The sequence below is a fragment of the Diabrotica virgifera genome, chromosome 3 (assembly GCF_917563875.1).
Source record: "Diabrotica virgifera virgifera chromosome 3, PGI_DIABVI_V3a".
Lineage (NCBI taxonomy): Eukaryota > Metazoa > Arthropoda > Insecta > Coleoptera > Chrysomelidae > Diabrotica > Diabrotica virgifera.
In genome coordinates this window covers 251,975,108-252,002,713 of record NC_065445.1, presented here as the reverse complement: position 1 = coordinate 252,002,713, position 27,606 = coordinate 251,975,108, and the positions used below count along the sequence as shown (strand labels likewise).

General features: G+C 33.2%; 1 protein-coding gene across 1 annotated transcript in view; it reads left to right on the top strand.

The window, feature by feature from the left end:
* The window catches only part of LOC126881699 (cilia- and flagella-associated protein 251-like), a 54,329-nt gene that overhangs the window by 25,679 nt on the left and 1,044 nt on the right, over positions 1-27,606 (top strand). The window contains exons 8-19 of the mRNA XM_050646110.1: positions 133-273; positions 5,978-6,086; positions 7,713-7,855; positions 9,670-9,821; positions 15,068-15,252; positions 15,947-16,073; positions 16,123-16,224; positions 17,787-17,909; positions 20,664-20,755; positions 21,916-22,147; positions 24,066-24,303; positions 25,040-25,131. Coding sequence (XP_050502067.1) covers positions 133-273; positions 5,978-6,086; positions 7,713-7,855; positions 9,670-9,821; positions 15,068-15,252; positions 15,947-16,073; positions 16,123-16,224; positions 17,787-17,909; positions 20,664-20,755; positions 21,916-22,147; positions 24,066-24,303; positions 25,040-25,131 — 1,736 coding nt within the window. The remainder of the gene's footprint in view (positions 1-132; positions 274-5,977; positions 6,087-7,712; positions 7,856-9,669; positions 9,822-15,067; positions 15,253-15,946; positions 16,074-16,122; positions 16,225-17,786; positions 17,910-20,663; positions 20,756-21,915; positions 22,148-24,065; positions 24,304-25,039; positions 25,132-27,606) is intronic.

The window sequence follows — 27,606 nt, the reverse complement described above, 5'->3', positions numbered from 1 at the left end:
TGTCTGTTTTTAATTTATTCACTTGTATGGTGTATTCTTCACTTGTATTGATTTTTATTAATATTAATTCTTTTCTCTCATTTTATTTTATTAATATACTAAAATTTATGAATATTATCTATTATTTTCCAGCACCTTCTAAAGAAGACGGTGGCATTTTTAACTGCGATTTTAACGATATGGCAGAAGAACTAGAACTTCTATTCGAACAAGAGTTACCAACAGATGCCTCCACGAAAAGGGAGCCATTTATTGTCAGAGACTTTTTTGTCGGTAAATCTATATCCCTGCTTTTTTATTAAATACATTACTTAATCCGTTCGCTACCAAGCGACACATATGTGAGCCACATCGATTTTTCCCATACACCAGCGTCTCACCTGTGAGCCGGGGATCGTACTACATATCATCATTCTCTTTTATCCCTATGCGGAGTCAACTTCCAGATCTTCTTTGGTCTTCCTCTCCTACTCTTTCCAGAACATAACCAAACCATCTTAACATAAGCTCTCTCATTTTGGCATCAATTGGTGCCACACCTAGACATCCCCTAATATAATCCTATCTAATTTTATCCTATTTTGTTACTGCACTTATCCATCTAAGCATTATCATTTCCGACACATGCATTCGTTGTTCCTCTTTCTTTTTCACTGTTTTATAGAATTTATCTGTTTTATAGAACTTTCCCTTCGGCTCCATTGAAATTTTTCTGTCACAAAACACACCACTCGCATCCTTTCACTTCATCCATCCAGCCCTAATTCTACTGCATACATATCCATCTATTTCTCCATTACTCTGTAATACCGATTCTAGGTACTTAAAACTATTGCTTTTCAGAATCATTTCACCATCCAAAAATATCATTTTATTTGTAATAATTCCATCTTTAAATGAACATTTCAAATACTCTGTTTTTGTCCTACTACGCCTTTTTCCTCTAGGGCTAGTCTCCATTGTTCCAGTTTTTGTTCTGTCTCTTTCACTATTTCCTATTAACACTACATCATCATCATTAAACACCATGGATGTTACCCTGTAGTTTCGCTGATATCTGGTCCAAAACTAATGAGAATAAATAAGGACTAAGCACCGAGAGATAAAGATAATCAAATGCAGAAAAAGAAATAGCAAGACTATAGATGGAGTATTTCACCGACTTGTTTAACCACAATGCGAATTCATTAGAAAATATTGAGAAAGAAGAAAACCCGGAACCGTTAGATGTTGATGTCTCCAACTTCAGCCGAGAGGAAATAATAGTGAGTATAAAACAACTCAAACAAGGAAAGGCAGCAGGTCCAGATGATATTGTAGGTGAGCTGTTTAAAGTAAACACTGAACAAATGACACATTTACTGTTTAAACTATTTGAAAATATTTGGAGTCAAGAGAAAATTCCAAAAGAATGGACAGAAAGCATTATAATCACTATCCCGAAAAAAGGCGACAGATGCCCTATGTTCCAGTGGGAACGAAGAGGATAAGTAACTAAGCACCGAGTCTTGGTGCAATCCTACTTTCACCTGAAATTTATCACTCTCTCCCACACCTGTCCTTACACTAGTCGTCACTTCCTCATAAATAGTCGAGGAAATGAAGCATTTTGGCTCGCAATTTTTTCGTCCAGCATGGATTTACTTGAAATTTTCACAGAAGGTAGGAAATAGTCCAAAGATCATTTTCTATATCATGCCGCTGTACGCTAAAACCTTGGGGGTGGTTGCCACCCCATCTCGGGGGCGGGAATTTTTTATTACATTCTAACCATGTAAATCCATGTAAAGAGTGGTTCTAAGAAAAAATATTTTTTACATTTTCTTCGTAAAACTAATATTTTTCGATTTATTCGCGCATGAAACTAACAGTTTTTCGATGAAAAAATCGACTTTTTTAGAGGGTTTTTTGAGAATACTCCGAAAAATGTGCATCTAATAAAAAAACTGTAGATATCAAAATTGTATCTTTTAGTAACACAAACCAAATTCTTTTTCTGTAATATCTTTAAGACCAATACAAACCGAGATACAGCATGTCAAAAGTTGGCTTTTTTTGTCAAATGCATAATTTGAAATATTCAAAGTAAAATAACGGAAAAACTTTTTCATTTTTCGAGGAAAACTTAAATAATATTTTTTCAAGTATGCAGTTAGGCCTTTCAAAAAAAATAATAAAAAGCTTTTAGCCTCAAAATTAAGCGACTTATGGTCAAAAAAACGTCGGTACCTGCTTTTTTCTATGAAAAAATTAGTGAAAACAACCCCCTAATTACTCCTAATTAAAAATTGGTTTTCACCTTTCTGCAATTCCTTTTATATTTGTATTATCAATACATCCAAGAAGTTTGACCTATTTAAAAGGCCTAATTTTAGAAAAATTGGGGTTTAAAGAAAAATTAATTTTTTGGAATTTCCCATTTTTCACCTTTTACTTCAAAACACCTTTGAAAATACTGGAGATACGAAAAAAATTATGGACTACTAAATTGTAGCTTTTTTAATAGTTAAAATTCCCTTAGGCATAAATTTTCATTACAGTGAACCGTTAGTGAGATATAGCTGTTTATAACCTCTATTTACGAGCAAACACCCCCTTATTGGAGCCCTTTAAACCCACTCTAATTAAAAACTAAGGGATCTTATGGAATTTACTTTACACAGTCTTATAACTCCTCAAAAATTCTCAAAGTCGTTTTTGAAAAAACTTTTTATCGCCAAAAATGAAGGAGCTATGTTCTATGTTTATAAAACGAATTTTTTTTTTTTCGAAAAATTCGGATAGTCCGCTTATGGATAATTTTCAATGTGTGTATAATACCACAGAACCGGTTCGTATACTAGAATATGACTAGGTTCGTAGGTTCGTATACTAGTTTTTGTAATTCTTTAATTCTACTTTTTTTTCTGTATAGATCTATTAAAATATCTACTTATAAAAACTGTAATGTTATTAAGGGTGGTTTTTAAGGGTTGAAATATTATGATATATCCTAAAGTATAAAACAATCATTATTTCACCAATCACAACCAAATTTTACCCATATTAAAGTTTACAATGTTTTTATATAATTTTTGACCATAAGGGATAATTTACACCCCTAAAAATAATCAACACCCATAAACATGATATAGAATATGAAGTAAAGGGTAAGATGATCCTAATCCCAAATTTTTAAGTAAATCGATGTAAGCCGAAATTATTCTTTTAGGATAAGTAAATTTTTTACATATAGCTCCAACAAGGGTGGTTTTAAGGGTTGAAATTTTATGGTAGTATATCTTAAAGCATAAAAGAATCATGATGTAACTAAGAAGAACCAAATGCTGACAATATTAAAGTTTAAAATGTTATTTTATAATTTTTTACAATTCGGGGTAGTTTTCACCCTTAAAAAACCAGAAGCGTACAACTTCTCAATATAGAAAATTAACTAGAGGGTGTAATGAGCCTAATCCCAAATTTTTGTACAAATCGATGCTGGACGAAAAAATTGCGAGGTTTTGCCATTTTTTCAGCTTCATTTCCTCGACTAAAATATCTCTCACAATCTTTACATATTCACCAGGGACTCCTTTCTTATTGAGTGCCCACCATATAATCTCTCGAGGATACTCTTATCATATGCTTTCTCAAGATCAATGAATATATACCATATGTTTTGTTTCTTTATTCCTATATTTTTCCATCAGCTGCCTTATAATCTGTTATTGATCTGCCCCGCAAGAAGCAAATTGATTATCGGATATTTCGGTTTCTTCACGTATCCGTCTATCAATTACTCTCTCCCAAATTTTCATGGTGTGTAAAGTAGTTTTAAAGTAGTATTATAATAGTTTTATATGTAGTCTGTACATTATTGTATATCTCCCTTGTTTTTGTAAATAGGCACTAATATACTGTTTCTCCATTCGTCTGGCATTTGTACAACTTCCATAATTGTACTTCCATAATTCCATAATTGAGATCGTACCTACTACACATAATGACAATTTAAAAAGCTGTGGTCTGTGAGGACCAAAACTTAAATACCCCCTTGGTAGCGGACGTGCTAATGTACAGTAGGCATTTACAGTATGGTTTATGATTTTACAACTTGTTAAGTAACATATGTTATTGTTAATATTAATAACATCATTTAATATTGTGTAGGGTACATTAATAGTGGTGCAACAACATATCGACATCAATCTACACGTATGTAAATAATAAGACGATATAACGAGTTCAAAATTATAACTAGGTATTTAGGGACAAACATTAATGAAACAAACGATTGTACCAAATAAATCAGAGTTAGAATAGAAAAAGCTAGAAGTGCATTCAATAATATGAAACAAATATTATGTAGTAGGGATCTCAGCGTAAATCTTAGAAAACGAGTATTAAAGTGTTGTGTATTTTCTGTTCTTTTGTATGGTGTGGAGACGTGGACTCCAAATAAACAATATCTCAATAAATTGGAAGCATTTGAAATGAGGACATATCGAAGAATGCTGAGAATCTCCTGGACAGATAGAATAATCAATGAAGAAGTGCTAAAAAGAATAGCGAACATCAGGTAGATACTGAATTCCATCAAAATAAGCAGAAAACTACAATATCCGGGTCATGTAACACTTGGTGACAGATATGAATTCCTAAAATTAGTATTAATACATAAGGCAGGAAAGGATTCAAGGAAGGCGCAGCATAGGTAGAAAAAAATGTCCTGGATGAGAAACCTCAGAGAATGGTTTGGATGCAGCTCAACTGAACTCTTTCGGGCTGTAGTATAAAAAGTTAGAATAGCAATGATAATTGCACACCTTCGTCGAGGAGATGGCACATAAAGAAATTAGCAAGGGGGAACTGGAAAAATAATGGTAGACCGATGAATAAAGAAACCAAAGACAGCATTTAATTAACAAAGAAAAAAATCAAAAACGCAAAAGCACTAAACCAGTGGAAACGTAAATGCCACGGTATGGGTATAGACTTCGGAGAGGTTTGTTTATATACCTTACAATTTGCTGATGACCAAGTCATCACAGCTAATGATAAAGACGACCTACGGTATATGGCACGAAAACTCAAGGAGGAATATGAACAGTGGGGCTTGGAAATTAATGTGGAAAAAACCAAATACCTACCCATATGAGCTGAGCTATCCAATATCGAACTAGAGGATAACGAACAAATCATATCCTGTAGTGAATACACGTACCTGGGAGTAATCTTCGATAGAACGGGAAAAGACGATGAGGAAATAAAGAAAAGGGTAACACAAGCTAGAAGAACAAGTGGCTGCCTAAATGGAATACTTTGGAGCTCCGAAATAGGAATACAGCGAAAATACAATATCTATGAAACACTTATTAAAAGCAGCCTACTTTACGGAGCAGAAACTTTGAGAATAACCGAGAACAACAGGAAAAAATTAGAAGCTGTAGAAATGGATGTGTTTAGAAGATCGTTAGGTATATCCCGTAGGGATGAGGAAGTAAGACGACGAATTGGAATACATTGTTACTTAACAACAGACATTGAGAGGAAACAGTTGATTTGGGAAACAGTCATGTTCAAAGAATGGAAGACCCAAGATTGCCTAAAAAGATCATGCAGTGGGTACCACCAAACCGCAAAAAACGAGGAAGACCCAAAAAGACATGGAAAGAAGGGGTAACCAAAGCAATGAGTACAAGGGATCTTAGAGATGGCCAATGGGATGATAGAAGGACGTGGAAGTTAGGCATCGGACAACGTCGAAAGACGTTCTAAAATCGATATATACATACAGAAAAAAATCAAAAAATGTATAAAAACTGTATTCGCAACCGCAATGCGACTAAAGTGGTAGAAGATATGTCTGTGATTAGGTATCTCGATACAGCATACAAGTATACAGTATATGGCTTATTCGCCTGTATAGATGCATATTTGCAGATGTGTTATTGTATATTATAGTAGTTATGAACTTATATAATTTTTTTTGTAGCAACGTCACAATCAAATATATATGCAATAGATGTAGTAAAACATACTTGTACTCCCATATTCCATACTGCTGGAGGATATGTAACAGCTATAGAAGTTCACGAAGAATCGTAAGTTCAAGTTTGTTTGTTTGTCAAATATACCAGAGTATGTAGAATAGAGTTTGAATACCTCATTTATTTAGTTTTTATTTTAATTTATTTACATTTATTTTACTTTAAATTTACACTAAAAATATAATTTATTACAAGTATGTATTACATTATGAATTATTACGTATTTTTTGTGGGAAATAAGCCACAATTTTACTAAAAAATGAATTTATTAACGTTTCGAAGCCCAAATCGGGTTTCGTTGTCAAAATACAAAATACTATTAAAATAAAACAAACATGTTGTTGCTAAGTAAAAAAATTCTTCTAATAATTTATTTAATCTGACTCATTTATATTGGCAATTCAGACGTATATTATACATTTTAAAGTAGAAGACTTTAAAATGATATCGCCAATATTTATGAGTTGCGTTCCTGGGACGACTTTACTAAAAGATAGTTCATTCGATTACATGAAATCAATCCCAACTCAAGAATATCCATACTGAAAGAGGAAGTCAATAGAAAGAAAATACCACGATTAGTAAGTCAATAACATATCGAGTTAGTACAAGTTTTATATTTTAGTATTACTTATTGTATATCTATGTAATATTAATATTATTTATAATTTAAACATATTAAAGTCAGAATTTGGTATTAGTTTTTTGAAGGTAGATTAAATGTAAGACCAAATACTTACGATGTCGGGATAGTATCACGAGGTTTTTTCCTGGTTTTCCCTCGTGATTTACTATGGAATCTCTAACGCGAGAATTTTACTGTCATCGTTGCATTTGGTTGTCTTTTTAAAGACAGGTCACATGCTATGATTTTTTTTTGCGACGGATATTCTTGAGTTGGGATTGATTTCATGTAATCGAATGAACTATCTTTTAGTAAAGTCGTCCCAGGAACGCAACTCATAAATATTGGCAATATCATTTTAAAGTCTTCTACTTTAAAATGTATAATATACGTCTGAATTGCCAATATAAATGAGTCAGATTAAATAAATTATTAGAAGAATTTTTTTACTTAGCAACAACATGTTTGTTTTATTTTAATAATATTTTGTATTTTGACAACGAAACCCGATTTGGGCTTCGAAACGTTAATAAATTCATTTTTTAGTAAAATTGTGGTTTATTTCCCATAAAAAATACGTAATTATAAAAATGCCACAAGGAAATAGCTTCAGAACAACATTATGAATTATCTCTTTAAATACTATGTTCCTGTCCTCTCGTCTTCACCAGAAGTTCCACGGACATTTGGAGTTACTAGTAACGATCGGCATTTGGTAGAAATTTCTCCATCCTATCCAGCAGTAAAAATTGGTTCCAAATGTATCGAGGCGAGGTTTTTTTAGGGCCTTATTAATAGACAGATAGCGTAACATTGCCCTTTCTTTAAGAGGTTGTTCCCCCTGGAACTTTGTCGGGATTGGTATTGGCACTTGGACCCTCTTTTACTCCCATCTGTGTTTGACTAAACTAATATTTTGCACTTTAAAAATCTGAACCTTTTCTGTTGTTGCTACAACGTATTGTGGAGTTTGAAGCATCAGCGACGTAAAGATATAGATGTTGGAATAGAAATATAATTTTTTATATCATCGTAATATTTTAATTTTATTCTAGAAACCACATAGTAATTGGTTATTCCACTAATAGAATACTTCTAATGGAATATGAGAAAAATATTGTCATAAGTGAATGTATACTGCCTAAATATGAAGAAGAGATCAATAGTGTTATATCGTGTATAAAATATAGTGTTAAATGTAAGTAGTTGTTCCTTTTCAATGCGCACAGTTAAAATACAAACCAAATGTCAAAAATATTCCAAGAAACAAGAAGTAATCTCAACCTTCCCAATAACATAATATACGTTTCTTAGAGACAATCAAAATTCAAACAACAACATAAAGTTTCTAATAGTTATTGGCTAAAGATAACAGCTATAGATAAAGATAGATATATATACAGAACATTTTAATTAGAATCTAGATATGTAGTTTGAAGCGTTTTAAATGTCTGCTCAGATGAGGTCAGGGATAAAACTAACTACATGGATACTGGGGTCGAAATGGGGCTAAAGAAGAAAAAGCAGACACTCAAACCTTCTTTTGCGAACGGCGCATCAGTTGGTTGTTCGGTGAGCTGGGTCATGGAATCGTTAAGCGTCGTTTAAACACAACGATAAGTCACAGCAACTAGTTGTGATGACAAGTTGAAACGCTGTTTAGACGCTGCGATTCAATGCGATACCACCTTCAACCCAACTCCAACTTTGATAAGTTGTGCGATGCACCGTTTACACACAATGATACGTTGCAACAACTCGATTGACCTTGATAAGTTGTTTGATTTATCGCTGTGTTTAAACGATCCTTTAGGGAGATGAGAGGGTTTTAAGAGGACTAACTACAAAAACAACCAATTATACATAGAATATTTCAAGGACTTCAACAAATTTTATAACAAAGAATTTCAAACGTAGCTTATACTATTTACTCAGGTGCGTACATACTACGTATAAAATAAATAGATTCGAGGAGCCATGTATACAGGGTGGGTTAACAAAATACAATGCAACGTATCAAATTTAAAATATACCAGAAATAAACTAAAATGAACTAGAACAATAGATATTTTTTGGAGATAGGATATAAATTTTATGTTGGGTTTTTTCAAACGTCACAAGTTGATATTGTAACCCTGCTTAGGATTACAAACAACTTGTTTCTTTGTCTCGAAGTGCTTACATACATAAAATATTTGCATTGTGAAATTATTGTTAGTGTTTTGAAAATGATCTAGGTTCATCGGAAGGGAAATAACCTCATAAATGAATTAAAATATGTCGTGACCAAGTTTTCGTTGGAATTATGCCACGCTGAACAGGCAGGAAGTGAGATGCAAATTATAGATCTCCCCTGGCCTTCTTTGATTTCAGCATTCGGTTGGTTTGTAAATAATAGAAACTATGAAGTGTTACCAGAAACTTGGTCGCAATGAAAGTTTTATTTTTAATACTATTTTTAATTTTATTAAAGTAAAACTTTGAATTGTTTTATTCAGATGTAGCCACGGCATCCATATCATATTATTTTGTTTTAAATCGATACTAGGAGCCGTAAACTTAGTCATTAAATTGTCTGCGCAAAAAATGGAAGCGAATCAATAAACTTAGTTTTTGTGCTCTTTTCAAATGTGCATACGGATTTTGAAAATTTCAATATACAGGGTGTTGTTTCAAGGTCAAAATTAATTTATTTTTTTTTAGTCCTGACCTGGATTTTTTTGTGATTAATAGTTGGTTGCATTGGGTTCTAAATGAGATATGAGTGTACCAAATATCAAAAATATATACAGGGTGGTTCTAAAGTTATGGGTTCAGAAATAAATGGGCAAAATTCCCTGTAACTCAGTTATAAAAATCGGTGAGGCAATGAATGTAGTATATCTAGAACCGCCTCAGGGACCTCTATTCACCATTCAAGTATTTCCGTTTCCTATTGAACCACCCTGTATAAGATAAGCTGTATTAACCCATTTTAAGTGTTTTATATTATAATGTTGATTAATGTTTCAGCATACCATTTAGTATGCGGCAAAACCAATGGTGAAGTTTGGATACTGGAGCCAATTTTGTTAACCCCTAGAGTAGTTGAACCATTTCAAGTTACAAAGAACAAAGTTGTAAAGATTAAATTCTCTGAAAATCCAATTCAGTTTGCGTATTACGTAAGCATGTTAAGATTTTTATATTATGTATTCTTCCATTGGTTCACTTTTTTAAGGAAGATAAGAGAAATATATACCTAGCTAATCTCGCTATCCCTATTTCTTGCTTTCTCCCTTTGGGAGCGTTCAAGTATTAGGTAACGCGATTTTTGAAGATTTCTGTCCCCTCCCTTCCCCCTACGTAACGCACTCTAATGGGCGCTTAACTATTGCGTAACGCAATTTTTGAAGATTTTTGACCTCCCCAACCTTACGTAATACTTTAACGGACCCTTTCTTTGAATTCGTTCTTTCTAATAGGGAACTTGCATAAAATTTTAAATTCGAAAAAATGTCATAAATCACATCAGAACATAATTAAAAACATGTATCAAAGATAAAAAAAGTTGTTTTTGTGTTCCGTTTGGCTCCTAAACACGATTCTAAATTCAAATTAAAGCAGCTAGCCCAAAACGCGTCGTGACGTCATATGATTATATGTTTACATTCTGCACCAACAAAGTAAAAAAAATTGTATTAAAAATATAAATTAGACATTATAAAATTAAATTAAATTAGACATTATAAACGTCAGTATAAAATACAGTTATGTGACGTCACAAGTGTTTTTGATCGTTTGAACTATTTTAAATACATAGAAAACTTGTACTTTTACAAAATGGCACTAAACAACACTTATAGTGTTTTCATTAGAACATTATTATGCAATAAAAAAATGTACAAGTTCCCTATTGGGTAGATAATGGATGCTTAAGCATTTTTAACCGAATCTGCGAGTTGGTTGATTGGCTCGGTCAGCGCATGCTTCGTTTATTCTGAGATTCCTTTGTCAAGAATTTTCCTTCTCTACAGGGTGATTGATTAGTGGGGTAAAGCTCAATAGCTCCGCTATAGTAATAGATAGCAATAAAAGTTAATAACAAAAATTTTAGCCACCTTTGAGATTCACATTACAAAATTAGTTAGAATGTTACAGCGTGTTTGATAAAACAGTGGCAGACCAAACTTATGTTTTTTTAAATGGAACACCCTATATTTTATTTTATATTCGAAATCCTGTTAACACATCACAAAAATATAAAGGTTTGTTATGTTATGCAGAGTATTTACAAAGTTATAAACAATTTTGTATGAAAATCGTAACAAGTTCAACTCCCTGTATAAATAAAAATAAGCAGAGCGGCAATGGTTTATTCATGCCATATTTTTTTATTTATTGTCAAAATTTTCAAGAATTGTTGACATTGCTAATTTTCTTTATATCAAATACAGGGTGAGCAAAATGCAAGTACATTATTTTCTCAGTAATGTTAAATGGAACACCCTGTATTTTGTATCATTATTGAAAAGTAACATTACCGTACTTTAATTTTTGTGTAACATTGCCTATGTCCAAATTTATTAGTTTTCGAGATATTTTCATTTTTCAGAGCAAATTGTTTTAGGTGTCTAAATTTATCTAAATTGGACTATCTTGAGACTTTGGTATTTTTTTGCGACGCCCCTCAACCCAACCCCCAATAAACTTTACCAATTTTAGTAAGTACTAGCCTAGTAACAGGTTATAGTTATAACAAACAAACTAGTTGAACATTTACATTTTTATTAGAATTTAAGAACAAAATCAAAACGTACAAAAATAAAAAGGGATATTTTTTTATCTAACTGGCTGGTTAACGTGAGGGATGTGCTTGCTTTATTGAGCACAGCTTATGAAACCGGGGCTCCAATTTTTAAATGGCCACTCTCATTTCTTTTTCTAAGTTTATGTTTAACCTGTACTTGTTTTTAATTACTGTTACTGCAGAAAATTCCATTTCGCACAAGTAAGAAGTCGCAAATGGTAATAAAATCTTTAATGTTGTAGTGCTGATGGCATTGTATTCAAGAGAAACTGAGCTCCAAAATTCAAACCGTGTGTCCTTGTCGTATTGAAACTTTAGACTGGAATCACAGGACAATTCTGTCAGTTGTTCTTCTTCCTCTGTTTAAAGTGTCGATAATGTGGATAACTGGCAAAAAGTTTTGACCAAGTCATATTACTCCAGATCTTCGGGAAAATATTTCTCAAAATGTTCGCTCAATGATAACAAGTGTTGTCATGGGCGCCCATATAAAAATTTTCAGGGGGGGGCCAAAAGTGAAGATTTTGCACATTACATTTTGTACACTATGGATAACAATATATAGTTTAAAGCACCCGAAAAGCTAGGGGGCCACGGCCCCCCTGCCCATGGGTGTGAGCGCCTATGAGTGTTGTATAAACATATTTTTTGAAGAGGGATCGAGGATTTCTATCCATTTTTGTTGTAGAATACCTTGTAAAGCAGGGAAACAGTCAATTTCTTGTTCTTCTAATTTTCTCTTCTATAAGAGCAACTTATTCTGAAACCCAGTAACTTTATCTGCCAATTGCAGGATATGAGTATTGTAATAAATATATAGGTATTTTCTGTATTAAAAGTCCGCTCTGACACGCGACGCCCCTGGGACAACTCGGCGACGCCCCTGGGTCAACTCGGCGACGCCCCAGGGCGTCGCGAGGCACAGTTTGGAAGCCCTGACATAAGGTGTTCAAAATTACCTCCTAACACATTTATGCACGCCTAAAAACGATCATTGAATGAGCTACTTACTCTACGAAGCATTTGTAAATGAACATATCGAAATACACTTAGTTTCATCTCATCCCTTGTCATGTTGTTGGAGGTATTTTATAAACTTCATTATTAACGTAACCCCAAAAAAATCAGTCCAGTTTATTATATTCTGGTGATTTGTGTGGCCACGCTACTGGTCCATTGAAAAATGAAAATATCTCGAAAACTAATAAATTTAGACATAGGGAATGTTATCCAAAAATTAAAGTACGGTAATGGTACTTTTCAATAGTGATATAAAATACAGGGTGTTCCGTTTAAAATTACTGAGAAAATAATGTAGTTGCGTTTTGACTCACCCCGTCTTTTATATAAAGAAAATTAGCAATATCAATCATTCTTGAAAATTTTGACAATACGTTAAAAAATATGGCATTAATAAACCATTGCTGTTTTGCTTATTTTTATTTATACAGGGAGTTGAACTTGTTACGATTTTCATATAAAATTGGTTATAACTTTGTAAATACCCTGTATAACATAATAAACCTTTATATTTTTGTGATGGAGAAGTTAACAGGATTTCTAACGTAAAATAAAATATAGGGTGTTCCATTTAAAAAAACATAAGTTTGGTCTGCCACTGTGGTATCGAACATCCTGTAATATTCTAACTAATTTTGTAATGTGAAGCTCAAAGGTGGCTAAAATTTTTGTTATTAACTTTTATTGCTTTCTATTACTATAGCGGTTCTATTGAGCTTTATCCCATTAATCAATCACCCTGTATGTCCAGCTCCTCTCTTCTCTTCTCTTCTCGTCTCTTCTCTTCTATTTTCCCAATCATAAACACATGTTTTTATATTTCTGTTGTTGCATTTCTTTTCCAGCTAGGACTCTCCATAATGTAGGTTGCTAGTCCTGAGGATCAGAACCTCACATTACACACTCTAAATGTACTCTATTTAGAGTCCGTAGTGTAAGGTTTTGATCCTCAGGATTAGCAACCCACAGTGAAGGAAGTCCTACGTTGGCTGATGTAAAATCAAGGAATAGTTTAAACATCATATATAGTATTTTTACTACAAAAACGTTATTACGTAGGTCAAAATTTTTGACGTAAGAGAACTGTCAAAACATTAGAATGTGACTTTTCATTATTGCTATGTTTATTATAAACACGGCAATATGAAAAGTCACATTCTAATGTTTTGACAGTTCTCTTACGTCAAAAATTTTGACCTACGTAATAACGTTTTTGTAGTAAAAATACTATATGTGACTTTTCTACTTCTACAATTTTATATAACATTTAAAGGATTTTCACCCATATATTTTAGAGGCTCAAGCATGTACATCTGTTATCACCACTGATGATGAACTCTTTAGTTCGAAAACGTCCTGTTGTATAGCCCGAAAAGGTCTTTTTTTAATATAAATATACCTTTTTTAATTTTTGTGATTAACGGTATAAATAGTCCTGTCGCCAGGGGGGGTACAACGGCCTTCTTAATTCAGATGGACTTACCCAAGTTTTTTTTATGTATTTTGACCCGTAGAACACGAATTTTTTGGGTAACAGTTGATCCGGATGTCGATAAGATTGTTATAAACAAAGAAGTTGAGGAATTACATAACAGCGATTTCTCGCAAAACAAAACATTTTTTTGTATTTTTTGGGTCATTTTAACCAAAAAATGTTCCTACAAGTTTTTTCGTAGGATGCATAGTTTTCGAGATAAACGCGGTTGAACTTTCAAAAAATGGAAAAATTGCAATTTTTTAACCCGAATAACGTTTGAATAAAAAATAAAATAGCAATTCTGCTTACCGCCTTTAAAAGTTTAAGTCAAATTATATCTGTTTTGAATATTTGCATTGCTAAAAATTTATTTTTTGATTGTTAAAAAAAGCTATAAACACATACTGTTTCCCGTGCCTAATACATGCGTTTTAATGCATGCTACTTAGAAATAGCCCCGCTTGCACTTTTACCTCCTCTACGTACTCGTTCGATTTTAAATGAGAAATCATTGAAACATCACTCAAGCACTAGGTGTTTATAGCTTTGTTTTATCAATAAAATAATACATTTTTGGCAATACAAATAATTAAAACCGATATAATTTGACTTGAACTTTCAAATGCGGTAAGCAGAATTGCTATTTTATTTTTCAATCAAAAGTTTTTCGGGTTCAAAAATTCCAATTTTTCGATTTTTTGAAAGTTCAACCGCGTATATCTCGAAAACTATGCATCCTACGAAAAAATTTGTAGGAACATTTTTCGGTTAAAATGGACCAAAAAATACAAAAAAATGTTTTGTTTTGCGAGAAATCGCTGTTATGTGATTCCTCAACTTCTTGGTTTATAACAATCTTATCGACATCCGGATCAACTGTTACCCAAAAAATTCGTGTTCTACAGGTCAAAATACATAAAAAAAACTTGGGTAAGTCCATCTGAATACAGGAGGCCGTTGTACCCCCCCTGGCGACAGGACTAAAAGCCAACAAGAAAATCTTTTTCTTTGTGGATTTTGTTAAGGAATTCCTTAAAAACAGTTTTAATAATTGTTTTCTGTTTTAGTAATGAAAAAGGGTGTTTTGTAATAAATAGGATTAATATGAATACTTCTTGTTTTAGGATGATAAAAGTACGGTATGTTTGTTTTCCTATAGCACTGAAAATAGTAAATGGAAATTTAGAGGAAAGATAAGAGCTCATTATCAAGAGATAACCGATATAATGTTTCTACCAAAGGCGCCTTCAAAACTATGCACCATTGCTAAAGATCGTCATTTGGTACAGTACAATAACAATGATGTTGAGTAAGTAATACAAAATATATCTTATGTACTCTATTTTGACCTTTAAATGGAATAAAATTGATAATCATAATTGGCAATACAACCCATGGTGGGTCTTGGCCTGTTCCAGAATCAGCTTCCATTTCTTCCTATCTCTTCCCTTGGTTTTCCAATTTCGCATTCCTAACACTCGCAAATCGTCTTCCACCTGGACTTTAACGCCCGGTTTCATAATCAACTTAAAGTGAACATTAACTAAAGTTCACTTTAAAGTTGACATTTACCCATATGAATTGCATTGATAAAGGTACCAACTTAAAATTTAAAGTCCACTTTAACTGATTATGAAACCGAGCGTAAATCATGGGAATAAAATTGATACCAAAATGAATTCTTTTGACAGATTGTACACATAATATTACATTACTTTTTAATCTTCTTTTTATCATATTTCAATACTTACTATCCTATTCCCGAAGACGACAAATCCAAAAACACAAAAATTACAATAAATATATTGACTAAAAACACCAATATATTTTTTCACACTTTATTTGCACTGACACAAACGTAACGTGAAAGACTTAGCAACGAACTTCATCTTGTCCTGGGCGCTTACTTTATCGCCCTGTCGTTTTTATAAAAATTCACTGAACATTTTTCCTAATTACACCTAAAGAAGAATAACTTCAAAAATTATTTTCTTATATTCTAGCACCGAAGACTTTAACATTGAAAGTACAAATAGAATAGAACAAACTGCAGTACCGATGTGTTTCATGTACTGGACTTCTGAATCTAATTCTAAGCATACTGGATACATTATCATTGCTGATAATAAGGTACCAGATGATTTAAACAGTTTGTTCTTTTACTAATACAATGTTTTAGCACAAACTCAAATTTCTATATCCGGATACTAAGGTTCCGAAATCACTAGTACTCGCTCCAGCTTTTGGATGTTTCAAAAATCAACTTATAAGGAAAATGAGTGTAAGGAATTAGTTTATATTATCATATAATCTCTATTAACAAATTTGAATATTTTTGTCATAAACCCAAAAAAACTGAAGTATCTTAATAAATATCCAGATGAAACATTAAGATGGAAGAGGGGTATGGTTTGAGTTTTTAATTTTTTTATTATTTTAAATGAAAGTGCATAACTTCAAAAATATTCTATGAAAATTTCAAATTGATCTGAGAAAAATTACCAGAGATACAGCATGTTGAACATCCCTACCTTCGACACACTTGAGTGTAGTGAGAAACGTTCAACAACTGTTCCCCTTCTCTTTTGTAAATCACTCCGCGATCCTAAAAAAAATCCGGTTTGCATCACTTTACGATTTAACAGACCCTTGCGATGTGCGATTTAACAGACAAATAAGAAGACAAAGACGAAGTTGTCAAAACTTTAAACGCGTCTTTCTCAAAACTGCTTTTTAAAGGCGGTGGACATTGTAACTGGTGGTAGAAAACCACCCAAATGTGTTAGCGTTAAGTTTATTGGACAATAGTCAACAAATTAGACGCCTTAAGCAAAAATTACCATTAGATTTACCATTCTTCAGTTAAGAAACATTGATTGTAATCATAATTTTAATATTCACGTAGAGTAAATATTTACTGAAATATCTTTCTTCGCGCCTATATTGTAAATTTCAAAATCCACCTGAAATTTTGTACAGATTTTGTTTAGACATTTCTTGAGGTAACGGTGGCGAGATATATTTGTTTTTATGCTTATTTTTTGTTTAGAAATAATAAATATGTTGATTTTTACCCATTTGTTACAAATAATTTCATTTTTTTTTACTTTCTGGTGATACCAAGAATTTTGGTTTACTTTGGATACTTTTTGAATTTTTTGTTTCACATAATTCAGTGACGAGTTCTGATGTACACCACAAAATCCATTTTTTTTTGAGGTGTGTGTAAAAATTTGCCACCGTTTTCTTAATTTTCAATATTTTTCCTGGAATTTTATTTTGAATATTCATCGAATTATACCTACTTAATGTGATTATTTAATTTAAAAATAAAATAAATGTACGTACCATAGTTAAAAAACAGTTACAAAAATGTGATTGAAATGTTGATTTCAAACCATACCCCTCCCCCCTTAATAACAAAAGCAAATTAATGAAATTGAAATGTGAAAGAATTTTATTATTTTCTTAATTTATTTTTTTAGTTAATCTATTTATTTATAACATTTTTTTTTCACTATGTTGGCGCTCCGCGTTCCACATAGTGGATACGTTGGTACTCCCGGACCGTGCAACAGTGTGCGCTCCGTCTCGGCGCTCCAATCGGTGGCGGTTTATATGTAGAGGAGCGCATACCGTATAAGATTGGAGCAGTTCCAGGGAGCGCGGAACGCCAATCTAGTGGATACGTGTCTTTAGATATGAAACCAGAAATAGTTGAAAATGAATCATAAATAGGTAGAGAACAATAACGACTAGATTTTTGAGCAGAGTGTAAAACGTTCTTAAACTGATTGCTATAATATGTACCTACTAATATACAAATTTATCCATTTGTTAAAGATATTACCCAATACACATTCAAGATACATGATATTCTGCACTGATAGACATTTTGGTATACAAATTCTGCCTCCAGATGGAAATCCTTATAAGTATATTGGCCACTTGGGACACCCTGAGAAGGTATGTTTAAATATTAGGGGCGGAGGGGGCACAGGGGACCGCTTAAGGAAATATCCTGTATATTTTCTAAAATAAAATCACCAAAAATCAGTAAACCTAACTATTTCTAGTACATACATGTAGACAAGGCGAAAAGGGCGGGTTCGTTGGAAAAAATATTCCCATAAAATTTTTTTGCATAATCATATTCGTGAGACATCCCAGAATAAGGTGCAAGAAGTCGCCCACGCGAAAAGTGGTCCAATTTTTTTTAATCAAATTGCAAAAATCAATATTAACGGCCCGGACAATTTTTTAGATTTTTCGGACCATTCCGGACAAAAAAGGTCTGTTGTAATTTTTCCCTAATGTTGATCGTATTCGAGTAATAAGCAATTTAAAATTTGAAAAATGCGAAAATGGCCATTTTTAAGACTTAATAACTCGCTTAAAAATTATTATTATGGAAGTCAGAAAGTGATTAACTCAAATTTATAGCCTCCCCTACATGATCTTGAAGAAATTTGTGTCATTAATTTATTACTAAGCTGTTATTTTTATTTATTAATAATGAGCTAAGATCCTATTGACGCGGCTGCAAATGTGAGTGCGAGTGAGATTCGCCACTGGACTGCCTGAATGGCATCTCTTTCGCACTCATCATGGACGGCCGCCTAAAACGTGCATGGCACTCATTATTATTACTTAATAATAACAACTTGGTAATCAAATAATGACAAAAATTCCTTCAGGATCTTGTAGGAGGGGCTTTAAAATTTGATTTCTTACTTTCATAGTAATAACTTTTAGCCGAGTTATTAAGCCTTGAATATCGCCATTTTTCGTTTTTTTTTTCAATTTTAAAATGCTTTTACCTCGAAAGCGATCAACTTTAGAGAAAAATTATAAGAGACCTTTTTTATCCAGAATGATCAAAAAAACGTAAAAAAAATGTCCAAGCCAAAAATATTAATTAAAATTATATATAATAGTCACAAAAAATTATAGCCATTTTTTTCATGCTTAACATTGGGCCTCCGTGCCTCTCAGTATTGGGGTACATAGGACCATGCTTCTAATAATTGATTTTGAAGTACTTTTGACAAAAGAAACTCAAAATAGTGTTTGTAAAAATGATATATTTTAGAAACTTTACAGTTAGAAAACAAATATTAATTTTTAATGTTTATTCTTCAAATGTTTTTTCCAAATTTCAAATTTTTATCATTTCCAATGCTTTTATCATAGTTTCTTCCGTTCACGAAGGTTCTGGTGTTTTCTTTATGTAGTTTCGTACCATCTAAAAACAAAAAACGTGTATGATATTATAAATAATTAAATAATAAATGAATAAAACAATTTTGAAGCACTCAAAACCACCTGTGGGGCACAGAGGACCACAAGAGGACCTTTGTGCCCCAACGTAACAAATGAATTTGAAATTGCCGCTACACGACTCAACGATTGTTTACATCTAGGATAATCAGCGTGTTTCATAAGCGTGTTTTGTTTGGTATAATGGAAGATAATAGTATATAAATAATTACAGAGTAATTACACCTGATTTAGACATAAAATGTTATATCACTCACCTTTAAAATCAATATTTTGTTCACACTACTACGACAATGTTGCAACTGAAATAGAATACGAAGTGCACGACTATCTTGCTATTTGTGGTCATATCCAAAAGGTGGAACTACTTGTAATGAAACAAAGTGAATGGACCTATGTGCCCCGCCGGTCCCCTGTGTCCCCTCCTCCCCTACCATAAATTGGGGGTGAATAACAATAGTATGGATGACTGACAACAAAACTTCAAAAACATTTCGAGAAACTGTAACTTCTGACATCTATCTATCAATCTAATTAGCCCTCTTCGGTTCATCTTTGGACATAGGCCTCCCAATCATTTCTCTGTCTTCTTATTCATGTCATTCATCTCTGTCTGCCGACTACCACGTGCTTCTTGCGTATCACCTGCCCATCTCATTTGGGGCCTTGACGGCCTTGTAACTTCGTAATTTTGTAACTTCTGATATCTTTGACAAAAGGCAATTTTTAAAACGTTTTTATATACTTCACTCTTACTTTTACTTGTTTATATACTTCATTTGTGACTCTTGACTTAGTCACAAATGAAGAGGTACACAGAAGAATGAAGAACAACCGAGAAGAGAACCTGCTGACCACCATCAAATCTCGAAAGTTACAATACTTCGGACCCATTGTGCGAAATGAAATTAGAATGTCCTCCTATACAAGCAAGAAGGAAAAATATTTGGAAAGCAGGGTCCAGGAAAAAGAAGAAAATCCTGGTTAAAGAACCTAAGAACCTGATTAAACACAACATTTGTGCAGCTTTTGCTCTCTGAAAATACGATAAGGATGGCCATGATGATGGATAACATTCGTCACGGATAGGCACATGAAAAAGAAGAAGACCCAAAAGGATAAGTCATACCTGAAATAACACGAAGCCAAAGCCGTCTTATATTTCAGTTCGTTTAGAGAGCGCAACAAGCACCCTTACCGAACGGTTTCAAAGCTCGTGAGTTTTTCATCAGAGAATGCATATGTTGCTAATCTCTAAACCAAACTGAAATAATCCAGATGACTAGCCTCGTATTGCAACTAACAAAATGCTAGTTGACATCTGCTAAATAATTTCACTTTCACCGTCTTTCATATAATGAAAAAATGGCTAAAATTTCGACTGATATTCAGATATTCAGCTCTTGTCTTTTTAGATTTAAATGTTTTAAAAATTTTTAGATTCAAGACTTTGCTGCCTCAAACGATGGAAAGTATGTATTTACCTTTGGCGTTAATGACCATTGTGTTTTTAAATGGAGCGTGAACATAAAGTAAGTTACTACCGAGTCGGTTCTAGATATACCACATTTATTGGACCCAACACTTTATCTTTTGGAACGGATCAACAAAAGAAGCTCAAAAAGTATTTATAGTATTATTAGTGCGATGAATCTTTATTCCTACAAACCGGAAAATAAACGCCAATCCGCTGTGTGGGTGTTTCACGATGAGGAAAACCCAACAAAAGTGATTCGTTCTTGAAGTGTGTCAAAAAAATGGTATCAACTTTTGTGTCAAAATCTGGTCATGTGGCAACAATTGCTTTCGAAGAACGGTTATTTCTGATTGGCATATAACCGTTGGTTTACCAGAAGTTATCGCGAAACTCCGATACAGCAACACTTAACGGCGAATCGTCCTACATCAGGACAATGCAAGTGCTCACAGTTCCTAAAAGACAATAGAGTTTTTGGAGCTTCAAAACATCGAATTATTAAACTATCCATCATATGTCCCGACCTAAGTCCCAACGGCTTCTTCACTTTCCCAAATATAGTAAAACCTGCCATATCCGGATCAATGTGGCGACAGACCGATCCGGATATGAAAAAATCCGGATATCAAGACCACTTCTTTTATAGTCTCTGAAACGTTTTCTCCTTCATACATTCCAGTAATCAACGCCATGAATAACTTTCGTCGATAGACACGTTTTATAGATTCTATAATACCTTAATACCTTGATCCATAGGCTGACAGAGTGATGTCACATTTGGGGGTAAAACAGATACTTTAGTTCGCCATCTTTTAGTTCTTTTGTGTCGGAATGAGAGGAGGGTGCGTTGTCCAACAGCAGGACTGCCTTTCTCGGTAGATGCGGGCTGCAGAACCGTCCGGATATAGGGAGGTCCGGATGTGGCAGGTTGTACTGTATCAAGAATTCAATGCATAGGCATCCAGTCGCCAGAAGAAGCCATCGATGCCTTCAAAACACCGATTTTGCAGGTGTCAACTGAAGACTCGAATAACTGTTTTACCAATTGGTTTGAACGTATGCAAGTAAAGGGGTATTGGTCTTGGTGGGACATATTTTGAAAAACAATAAAGTACTTTAAGTCTATATAATTTGGTTTTTATGTCTATATGCACAACTGAAAAGACAACCCTCGATAGATTTTTACATGCTCAATTCTAATGTTTTATTGTTTAGTGCTGTGGAAACTATGAAACATCTCGGGGGAAAAGAACTAGAACCATTCTACTGTCTTATAGAAGGAGGCTACCACGGATGGTTATTTCACGAAATAAAAGATCTGTTTTATTATATGCAAATTTTGCAACAAGAAAATATAGATTTACCACGGAGAGTAACAGATAGTATCCTGATTACTGAAATACCCGATCTGTTTAGAACTATTGGATATTATCCATCAGATTTTGAGGTAAGAAATGAGTTAATCATACATAACATTTATTAATATGCACGTCATCCTTTTTAAGCTTATTTTAATTCTAAACAAATTGATTTTGTCTACTATTAACGCACAAATTAATTTTAAACAATTCAATAATATTTCTCTCTATCTCCTATGGCCCTACAGCCCTGGCCTCCCAGCATCCGCCTTTGAGTATCTCTGAATCTGGCTGCTCTCCTCCAGTTGTCCATGTCACGGGCTACATGTCCTGCCCACTGCAGGCGGTTTCGCTTAACTATAGTGGTAATATCTTTTCCACCAAACGTATGCTTGTAGATATTCTGCAGTTCAAAGTTATATCTACGCCTCCATATTCCGTTCTCACAGACCACTCCGAATATCTTGCGTAGCACCTTTCTTTCAAAAATCGATAGAGCGGATTCATCTGTTTTATTTAGTGTCCATGCCTTTGGTCCATATGTGAGAACGGGGACTATCAATGTTCTGTGTGTATTTGTGTTTTATTGACACTGGTTTTAGCAACTGGCCAGTCAATTGGCCAATAACTGGCCAGTCAATTATCAATGTTCTATACAGCCTTATACGAGTTTATTGAGACAGATGTTTGTTTTGTTAGCTAAGTACTTTGATAGAATATGATAACACCTGTTTGCAATTATTATTCGTCTTTTTATTTCCCCCCATGTGTTATTATTGGGGTTAACCGATGTCCCTCCCTAATTGTATAATGTAGATACAGTGGAATCCCGATAAGTCGGCCCCCGATAACCCGGAACTCCGGCTAACCCGGACCGATTTTTATCAGACAAAAATTTCAACAATAAAGATGTATTGCTGTTACAAAATCTCGTGAACCTAATTCATTCATTTGGTGACGTCAATATACGAACGAAACGATTGAATCCGACATTACTGAAAATATCAGGGTGCAGATGGGACCCTGTCGCGCAATTCGCAGCAAATTAAATAGTCGTATGTTTTTGGCTTCATTTTATTTCAGTTATACATACGCATTTTCAAGGTTCACGAGGTTTTGTACCAACTCTATGTAATATAATATTTGAGAGATAATGGGTACTTGTGTAATTTGATCTACATATACCATTACAAAGACCATTAATATTCTTTTTTTAACAATGGTCTTAGTCATCACTGAACATAACATCAGATACGGTATTGTGTGTAGTAAAGTCGTATTATTCGCTTCCAATCGTTCGTAAATCTATACAGATTTTGTGTGCGTGTTTTTGTCTATAAGGGCAACAAAACGTAAAAATGTTGTAGTGACAATGGAAAAGAAACTAGAAGCATTAAGTAGAATTGATAAAGGTGAATCTTGAATCTTGCAGCATTATATGGTGTCGGTACATCTACAGTATCGGATTGGAAGAAAAATAGAACTAAAATCGAAGATTTTTTTTTTTCAAAATGATAACAAAAGACAGTTTGGACAATCGGTGCAAAGCTAATAAAGCTAAGAATGAGACTCTTGACGACGCTTTGTATGTGTGGTTTTGTGTGGAATGCGAACGTGGTTTACCAGTGTCTGTGTGACAATTATAACGGAGTTTATCTGTAAGCATACCATATTTTATTAATTTTTACCATTTTCTCCGGCTAACCCGGATTTTCGATAACCCGGATAGGCCGCGGTCCCAATTAATCCGAGTTAACGGGGTTCCACTGTATGTCAAATTCCTTTGAATCGTGTCATTCTACCGACAATTCACGGGAAAAAATAGAGTCATAAATATAGGGTTCGGTCAAAATAACAAATTTTGAGAGAAATATCGTTATTTCACGTTGCGTTGATTTCCGTCTTCAGTTTTTCTTTTTCTGCTACATTTTTCTATTTCGCAAAGTGTGCCTCAACACGCTCCATCGGAATTCTTTTTTATAATTTATTTATTATTTTACGTTTTAGCTAGAAAACATGATAATTGACGTAAAGTACAGGAATATGGACGAAACCAACAAAATGAATGAAGATATAAATTTCATAGACTTTGTAAAATTGTACTGTAACTATAAACCAGTATATGGTTACGCAAATGATGACATTGAAGCCGCTTTCAACTTGCTTGTTAAATATCTGAACCCGTATTATGCAAAGGCTCACTCCATTAGTAAGAATGATCTGATTGATCTTCTTACCTCCGGAGGTGAGTGTTCAGATGTTATATTCTTTATTCATGACCCTGTCCTCCCATCTCTTTTTGGGTCTTCCCCTTGGACTTTCAGTTTCTGGCATCCATCTGGTGACCTTCTTAATCAGTAGGTCGTTTTTCCTTCTCTCTATGTTTCCTAGCCATCCCAGTCTCTGCACTTTAATAAATGTAACTATATCTTCTCCATTCATTATGTCTCTTAATTAATGGCTGTGAGGCACATTGTCTCAGCTGCGTATGTAACTTCTGGTTTGATTGCAACTCTTTATATTTTCAGTTTTATATTTCTGGATAAGTTCTTGTCCTTCATTAGCCAATGATACTTCCAGTGCGTTTTGTTGCCTGCTAGTATTCGCTCCGTTACTTCTTCACTTCTCTTATTTTTGCCATTCACAATTACATACTTCCAAATATTTAAATTTTTAAACTTTTTCAAAAGTGTAGTTTTCTACCTTGATTTCTCTAGGCTTGTTGTCTTATCTTCTAGAGCAGAGTAGATATTTTGTTTTTTCTTCATTAATTTCTAGACCTCTTTCCCATGCTTCATTTGCCAGAGTTGTTACTGCTTCTTTTCAATCTTTTCTTCTGCTATGTTGATAGTGGGGTTGACAGGGAATCGCCTTATCGACTGTTACCCATACTTACTCCAATTTATCCATTCTTTTTTGCTTATTAATTTCAATTTAATATTTAATTTTTTTATCAAAAAACCTCACTTTTGTTGTTTTAGGAGAACCCTTTACTACTGGAAGCCTTTTGAAATGCTTTAAAACCTTAATGCGAGTAGATACCTTTGAAGAAGGGTTTGCATTTTTACCTGACGTAAGATTTAATCTTTAAATATTAATAATAAAACTGTAATTATACTAAAGGTTCGATTTACCAATATTTACCAATTGTACAATCATTATAGCACTGTATAAAATACAGCTTAGAGTAACACCCCGCAATAACAAACGGCCTCTTTATATAATCATCTTCAATTAGCCTATATTTGTCCACTGCTGAACGTAGGCCTCCCATAAAATTTTCCACCTGTCTCTGTCTTCAACTTCTTGCATCCAATTTGTGGTGATGCGCTTTATATCATCCGTCCATCTAGATATTGGTGGTCGTTCTCTTAGTCGAGGAAATGAAACTGAAAAAATGGCAAAACCTCGCAATTTTTTCGTCCATCATCGATTTGTATAAAAATTTGGGATTAGGCTCATTTCACCCTCTAGTTCATTTTCTATATTGAGCCGTTGTACGCTTTTGGTTTTTTAAGGGCGAAAACTACCCTTAATTGTAAAAAATTATAAAATATCATTTTAAACTTTAATATTGTCAAGATTTGGTTCTTATTAGTTACATAATGATTGTTTTATGCTTTAAGATATACTATCATAATATTTCAACCCTTAAAACCACCCGTGTTGGAGCTATATATATATAATGTTGTTTTTTGATGGAATGTGTCTAAAGATATTCAACCTCTCATCTTTACCGATGAGCCCAGGGAGGTTGAAGAGGGCGAAACACATTTCTGAGAACTGGTGTTTGGATCTTTGATTCTATTCAGAAAATTTTTCCCAGCCCGAAATAATGGATGTGTGAGTCATTCGTAAGGGGATTTTTCCACATTCTCTATTTCATTTGTTTGGGTATATATATATATATATATATATATATATATATATATATATATATATATATATATATATATATATATATATTACTTATCCTAAAAGAATAATTTCGGCTTGCATCGATTTACATAAAAATTTGGGATTAGGATCATCCCACCCTGTACTTAATATTCTATAACATGCTCAACGGCCTCGATTATTTTTAGGAGTGTAAACTACCTCTTATTGTCAAAAATTATATAAAACATTATAAACTTTATCTAATATTCGTAAAATTTGGTTTGGTTTTTTATTGGCTAAAAATAATGATTGTTTTATGCTTTAGAATATAATATCATAATATTTTAACCCTTAAAAACCACCCTTAAGAACATTACAATTTTTATAAGTAAATAATTTAATAGATTTATACAAAAAAAGTAGAATTAAAGAATTACAAAAACATTTATTTGCACAAAAATACGTAGAATTTACAAATATGTAGAAGTACAAATACAAATAGTTTTTAAGTCATCTTCCAGTATACATGCATTGCAAATGTTCCATAAGCGGACTATTCGAATATTTCGGAAAAAAATCGTTTTATAGCTCCTTCATTTTTGACGCTAAAAAGTTTTTTCAAAAATGATTTTGTTGGATTTTTGAAGAACTATAAGACTGTGTAAATTAAATTCCGTTAGATCCCTTACTTTTTAATTGGAGTGGGTTTAAAGGTCTCGAATAAGGGGGTGTTTGCTCGTAAATAGAGGTTTTAAACAGCTGAATTTCGCTAACTATTCACTGAAATGAAAATCTATGCACAATATAGTTTTAGTTATTAATTAAAAAAGCTAAAATTTAGTAGTCTATCATTTTTTTCGTATCTTCTGTATTTTCAGAGATATTTTGAAGTAAGGTGAAAAATACGAAATTGCAAAAAATCAATTTTTCTTTAAACTCCAATTTTTCTAAAATTAGGCCTTTTAAATAGGTCAACTTCTTGAGTGAATTGACAATATAAATATACAAGAAATTACAGAAAGGTGAAGACCAATTTTTAATTAGGAGGGTAGTTAGGGGGTTATTTTCACTGATTTTTTCATAGAGAAAAGCAGGTACCGACCTTTTTCGCTCTATTTTCATGTTAGAAATTTTTTATTATCATTCTTTGAAAGGTTTAATTGTATACTTGAAAAAAAATAATTAAAGTTTTCCTCGAAAAATGCAAAGTTTTCCAGTTATTTAGCTTTGAATACATATTTCAAATTATGCATTTGACGAGAAAAGCTAACCTTTAACATGCCGTATCTCGGTTTGTTTTGGTCTTAAAAATATTAAAGAAAAAGAATTTAGTTTGTGTTACTAAAAGATACAATTTTGTTATCTACAGTTTTTTCCATTAAATGCATATTTTTCGAGGTATTCTTAAAAAACCCTCAAAAAAGTCGATTTTTTCGACGAAAAACTGTTACTTTCAAGCGCGAATAACTCAAAAAATAGTAGATTTACGAAAAAAATGTAAAAAACATTTGCTTCTTTACATCGATTTACATGGTTAAAATGTAATAAAAAATTCCCGCCCCCGAGATGGGGTGGTAACCACCCCCAAAGTTTTAGCGTACAGCGGCATGATATAGAACATGATCCTTGGACTATTCCCTACCTTCTATGAAAATGTCAAGTAAATCCA